The sequence below is a fragment of the Choloepus didactylus genome, chromosome 7, assembly GCF_015220235.1.
Source record: "Choloepus didactylus isolate mChoDid1 chromosome 7, mChoDid1.pri, whole genome shotgun sequence".
NCBI lineage: Eukaryota > Metazoa > Chordata > Mammalia > Pilosa > Megalonychidae > Choloepus > Choloepus didactylus.
The window spans coordinates 98,915,207-98,921,832 of record NC_051313.1 but is presented as its reverse complement, the minus strand read 5'-3'; the positions used below and the strand labels follow the sequence as shown (position 1 = coordinate 98,921,832).

Genomic DNA, 6,626 nt, shown 5'->3' with positions numbered 1-6,626 from the left:
GCAGCCAACTTAATGTGAGAAAATATTTGGAAACCATGCACCTGATAAAAGACTTATAACTTGCATATCTAAAGAAATCCTACAAGTCAACGACAACAGTATGAACAACCCAATTATAAAATGGGCAAAAGATATGAAAAGACATTTCTCTGAAGAGGAAATACAAATGGCTAAAAAACACATTAAAAAATGTTCACCTTCACTTGCTATTAGGGAGATGGAAATTAAAAACACAATGAACTATCATCTCACACCAATTAGAATGGCTGCCATTAAACAAACAGGAAACTACAAATGCTGGAGAGGATGTGAAGAAATTGGAACTCTTATTCATTGTTGGTGGGACTGTATAATGGTACAGCAATTCTGAAGAACAGTCTGGCAGTTCCTTAGAAAACTAGATATCTCCTTTGATCCAGCAATTTCACTTCTCAGTATATACCCATTAAGATGTGAAAGCAGTGACATGAACAGATATTTGCACACCAATGTTCATAGCGGCATTATTGACCATTGCCAAGAGATAGAAACAATCCAAATGTCCTTCAACAGATGAGTGGATAAACAAAATGTGGTAATATACGCATAATGGAATACTATGTGGCAGTAAGAAGGAACGAGGTCATGAAACATATGACAACATAAACCTTGAAGACAATGCTGAATGAAATAAGCCAGGGACAAAAGAGTTATTGTACGTTACCTCTAATGTGAACTCAGTGAAAAATGTAAAATAAATGTTTTATATTGTAGAATGTAGGGGACCTAGAGATAGACAGCAACTATTGAAGGGGAAACGATAATCTGGTAAGCTTTTGAGGATAATCTTAATGTTGTAGGAATGCTCAGGAATGACTACAGTTTGTAAATTTTATTGGGTATAGTAGGAACATGTTGGAAGCAATGTAGTTATTTCTGATTATTTGTTTTTCTTATTCCTTTGCTTTGTTATGGCTTGTTTTCCTGGGATATGGTAGGAACATGTTAGAAGCAATGTAGTTATTTTAGGTTATTTGTTTTTCTTATTCCTTTGTTTTGTTTAAAATGTTTCTTCTTTTTAATTTTTCGATAAATAAAGTAAAAAAAGAAAAAAAGAAGGAATAGAAAGACTGCTCAGCTAGAGACCAAGAATGAGCAGTTGCAGTATGAAATTGAAGGCCAGAGAAAAGAGCACTCTGATTTCTAGGAAGCAGTCTTAGAGAAGACAGAGAAAGATATGGAAAGAGATCCAACTGAAAAAGAAAATATTGCTGGCTGCTTTGACTAATTGCATTTCCCTCCTGAACTGGGTTTCTCTAAGTGTGTCTGAGAGGAAAATACAGACAAGACTGGAGAACTCTCAGGTGACATGGATACCAAGATGAAAACTCACTGACACAAATGATGGATGATTCACAGACCAAAATTGCCACATCAGAAGTTGAGGATGATCTGAAACAATTACAATTTCAGGTGAGAGCCTTGATGTCCACTAAATGTAACCTGCAAGAAGTTAAAAAGGAATTGGAAGATGACGGCTACTTATTGAGGTCTGTGAAAGCTGCAAAAGAATGCCAAACCCTAAGGCTGAAAGTAGAGATTCTTGACAAAAATCTTTGAGCAGAGAAGGATGGCCACAGAAGAGAAGCTTGAACTGAAAATGTGTGAGCAGCAGGAAAGCCAGAAGCAGCTGTGAGCTACAGAGGAAAAAAGCAAACATTGACTGCAGAGGAATACAAGAGAAGAACTGAAGAAATGGAACAAAAACTGCAGAAAGCAGAGTGCTCATTCAGACAACACATTGTTCTTCATGGCAGCTGGCTCAGAGCTTTGGAGAGAGCAATGGTTGAGCAGACCAGAAAAGCTGCCTACTTGAAACAGAAATTAAAAATAACCAAAAGTAGGAAGAGGAATGCAGGATTAAGTCACCGGTGCTGGGAAGACTTAATGCATAGGACCCTCCACTGTGAGACGCAAGACCTGGTGCAGCTCCCCATGAGGAAGCACAGCTCGGGAAGCTCATTCCCCACTGAGGAGATGGAGGACAAGCAAACTCTTCCCCAAGAGCCTGAGGGCTTCTCCATTCCCATCATCTTTAGTGATGCCTCCAGAAGCTGTTAATATGGCTGCAAACGGGCCCCCTCCTTTCCCAGACTCGGGCTTCATGCACCAGCCCACAGGAGGCCTTCTAACACCAGTGCTGAGATGAGCCACTTCCTTCACCCTGGGGGCCTCTCGGGCCTCACCCCCTGCCTCCACCTCCTCCATTTAGACAATGATTTTGACATCTGAAGAGCCCCTCGGTGGTGGTCAGCAGGCTGTGGCTTCGTTCCCAGAAAAGGTGTCAAATCTTCATTATTGTCTGAAGGTTTTCCCTGTCCAATCCTGCTTCCTTCCCCCTTTTATCTTTCCTAGGTTTTAACCCTAAGAAGGTTCTTACCATCCTAAAAACAACAGGATTAAGGTCATGTGTGTAGTATAAAAATGGTTAAGTTTATTCAACTTCCTGGATATTTAGATCAAAAATACATATTTGGCCTTAACTGGTGCTACTGCAAAAAAAAAAATCTTTCTTGCTTTGTATGACTGGCCCCAAAGCTCTCCACCAACATAGAACACCTAAAGCCTATTCTAGACCAAAGTGCTCTGAGAAGAAAAAATAATAACAATCAGCCAAAAAACACAGAAAGGATGAAGAGAAACAAGCTATGTCCCACCCCCAAAAAACAGAAGTCACATATTATTTACAGAAAACAATGTTTTGGTTAGCTTAGGAATGGGAAGTGAGGAGAGTTAGATTCAGTGTTTTGCAATGAAGATGTAACACTCTTAGTACTTCCCCCTTTTCTTCTCTATCATTACCCAGTGGCAGATTAGCTTCCAAAACTTCCATCAAGTCCTGACTCCGCTTCATCACCAGGCGTCCCTCATTACCAGTTTAATTAAACACTTATTCAGGATATGAAAGCAAAGGCCAGGGTGGAGAAAGACAGGTAGCTCGGGAGAAACTTTTCTTGGCAGAATCCCACGATTCAGAGATGAGCCCTCCTCAGATGAGGAAGATGATGCCTTCAGACACCATGACCTGGTTGTCATCCTGCATTTTGCTCAGCGCAGCCTGGATCTCCACTGAAGAGAACGGCTCCTCTTGGTCCTGATTGATGGATTCTGTGAGGCGATTCATGCCCACTGACTGGGCATGGGCTTCCCGGAACACCTCCAAAAGGGCCCCTTTGAATGCCTTCAACCTGTCCAAGACAAGAGGAAGGGCAAAGATTGAGTAAACAAACGTGAATGCCCTCAGGCAAGATCTTTGTTGGGAAAACCCAAGGTATTAATACAGCATAGGTGCCCCCCAATATTTACGCACACACATTCTGCCTGTGGTGGCTGCTCCACTCTGAGTTTCCCCCTTTCAAAGCCCAAAGTGTTGTCCTATAGAGCTCTATGTACATTGAGAAATGACTTTTTAAAATTAGAGGCCTTTTGAGAGTGTGGGAAATTGGCATTCCCATACATTTTGGTGGAAATGTAAACTGGTATGGTAACTTTGAGGGGACAATTAGCAACTTACTAAAATTTTTAAAGCACACACCCTTTGACTCAGGGATTCCATTTCTAGGAATTTAGAGCTACATTTGCATGAGTGCACAGTGATAAAGACAAGAATGCTTTAATATAAACAAAAATTGTATGGAACAACCTAAATATCCATCACTAGAGAATGCATTAAATTTTGACACATCTCTACTATAGAAACCCTACGTAGTCATTAAAAAGAGAGCTTATATGAAGCTGATCCAGAAAGTACTTCAAGATACATTTTAACAGTGGTCTCTGGGAAGTAGAATTACAATTGATTTTAATGTTTTTTTTTTTCATTAAGTACTTTCAGTTTTCCAGATTTTCCTCAGTAATCACACTGTGGGTATTTAACTGTGGTGTTTAAGGTATAAAAAGAAAAAATTAACCCTAGCTATGGAGTTTCACTGGTGTCCTGTACTGAAACTTTCAAACATGTTTTCTGAAACCCTAGTGATAAATACTTTTTTACCTCAAAACAAATGGCCACAATTTAATAAGGGAAAAATACATATATACACACATATTCCACAGAAGCACTCAGCAGGTTTCTGGATCCTACTGTGAAGAATCCAAGGTTACAATAAGATTCAATATTGTCCCTGTTCTAGGATTCTTCTTCCTGACCCCAGAAGTCCACAAATGATTCAAATTCCCAGAGAGAAAATTATTAATAAAGCAAACAGTTAAATGTACACAATTGGAGATTTCTGGGTACAGGGTATACAAGAGTTCTTTATTCTTGCAACTTTTATGCATGTTTGATTTTATAAACATGTTTTTAAATGTTTTAATGTTATAAATGTTTAAAAAGTGTTTTTAAAATGTTATAAAATGTTTTAAAAATTCTTGGGCCTCCAGTTTTGAGCTCCACTGATAACCAACTTGTTTCCTATTCTCTCCCCAGGAACAGGTCCTTGCCTCAGTGGCGCATGGAACTCATAAAGCAGCAGGAGCAACTTCCCTCCTCACCTGGATTCACTCAACTCCACCTTCTGGGACTCCTTGGTCTCCTGGGAGTCTGTCATCTTTGGAGTATGCACTTAGGAGGATAAATAATAGTTAGAGAGAATGGAGAGACACCAAGATAAGGCCATTTTCACAAACACCAGAGTTATTTTCCCCACCCCTGTCACTCATCGGGCCTACAGAACATCCATGCTTCCTAGGATTCCTATGGGGCCAGACAGAACAAATAGAATAAAGGGAAACTCCTACTGAATGATAAAGGACTTGAGGCAGATAGGAGGCCCTTAACATACATTACTGGGATGCTTATACCAGGTTTGGCCAAAGAGCACAACTCATCAAGGAGAAAGCAAACAACTGAGTAAACCTCACTTTCCCAAGTTTTTACTGTAAGCATCCCATGAAGTTCTCAAGACAAATCTCTTGGACAAGTCCCCAAGCAGGGAGCCAGATGGAAGCCTCCAAGAATATGCAGTGGACACAGCAACTAAAAGATCAGGATTTAAAGGAACAACTGCTCTGATCAATATGAGGATGCTCACTCACCTTGAGGCATTTCCTCCTCTGTATCACTGAAGTCATAGGGGTCATACGAGTCCCCTTCCTTAGCATCTGAGAGGCGAGTCTTCCTCCTAAAATACCCATAACAGTTAAGAAAAAGGCTCTGGGGACCCCTGTCCAATGCCTATGACCACAGGGAAAAGAAAATAGAACCATCTACAATTAAAGTCAAATACTAGGTCTACACCTATACAAACTGCTTTTTCTGAAAGAGAACAAGAGTATGACAATGCAAGATAGGCCCTGCTTCCCAATGCTTTTTCCATTTCACCCACCATTACAAAGTCAACTATAGGCATGAGGGAAAAAAATAATCTTGACAGAATTTCAATAACATATATTCAAACCTTAGTGAGTAGGTTACTATTCCTGCAAAGAGATCAGAAGCATCACATTAAACCCACAGAGAGTATTGCTCACTCTTTCTTTAGTCTACCCTGAAGATGATGTCAACAAGCAGCACTTGATCCCACTGCCCCACCCCTCTCCCCATCTCCAAAATGAACCTTTTAATCTCTCTTCTCTTTGCCCCTTCTTACCTCTTCTTCTTCTGTTCATGGTCCTCCTGACTTTTCTCCTCTTCATCTTCTGTCTCTGATTCGTCTTCGTTTCGCTTCTTACGTTTCTTCTCCTTCTCTAGAACCTAGGACCAATCCAGGTATGGATGAGTCACTGATACTAGGAAACTGAATAAAGGTCTGTGAATAAGCGTCTTCTGCATCTTCAGCAGAAATGACTTCCATGGGTCTAATGACTTATCTAGTTCTTTGCACCCATGTCCCAGGGGCAGGGGATACGGTGCTGTCCATCTTAAAAAAAATGCCAGGAGGTGTGTCAATTCCTTTCTCAGAGTAGGCTCTCAATACATGTTTACTGAATAAAGAAATGAAGAAAAAAAATAATGCCCACTCCATAATGGTTAAGTGGAAAACAATTCAGTTCTTTACAAATCAGATATTTAATTAAAATTAAGGACAGCCCTCACCCTAGCAAAGAGAAAAGGCCAGGAAAAGCTTATGAGACCACAACTAAACTCCCAAAGGGCTACAATTCACTAAATTGAGTAGAGGGGTGGACAACACAGGGAAAAAGGAAAGTCTTCAAGGTTTGCTATCAAAAACGACAGAGATGCAACATCACAAACAGAAATAGGGACACAGAATGAGAGGCAAGTTTGAGAGTTCAACTCTGGACACAAGTTTTTGAGGTGCCAATGGATCACCTGAATAGATTACCAAGAGGAAAGGTATAGAGGGAAGTAGAAGAGCACCAAGGTAAATTCTGGAAACACCTACTTTTTAAAAAGGCAAAGGAAACTGTCTGAAAGTGGAGTACACAGTTAAACCAGAATCTCCAGTGGCCCTGGCATCAGTATTTTAAAGATTTCCAGCTGACTGTCATGTGCAGCCAAGGTTGAGAACCACTGGTACTACATGCTCCAGAGGAAGAACAGAGGTAAAGTGAACAATGGCAGACAAATGCTGCTTTGACAATGTAAATGCAGGTGTCAGCCATGGAGACTGTGAAGGCCGTGC

At 40.5% G+C, this 6,626-nt stretch overlaps 1 protein-coding gene across 1 annotated transcript in view; it reads right to left on the bottom strand.

Annotated features, from left to right (window-relative positions):
* Positions 1-2,451: 2,451 nt before the first annotated feature.
* The window catches only part of MCM3 (minichromosome maintenance complex component 3), a 22,826-nt gene continuing 18,651 nt past the window's right edge, over positions 2,452-6,626 (bottom strand). The window contains exons 14-17 of the mRNA XM_037843283.1: positions 5,631-5,734; positions 5,077-5,162; positions 4,534-4,603; positions 2,452-3,227 (exon numbers count right to left, since the gene is read on the bottom strand). Coding sequence (XP_037699211.1) covers positions 3,029-3,227; positions 4,534-4,603; positions 5,077-5,162; positions 5,631-5,734 — 459 coding nt within the window. The 3' untranslated portion in view covers positions 2,452-3,028. The remainder of the gene's footprint in view (positions 3,228-4,533; positions 4,604-5,076; positions 5,163-5,630; positions 5,735-6,626) is intronic.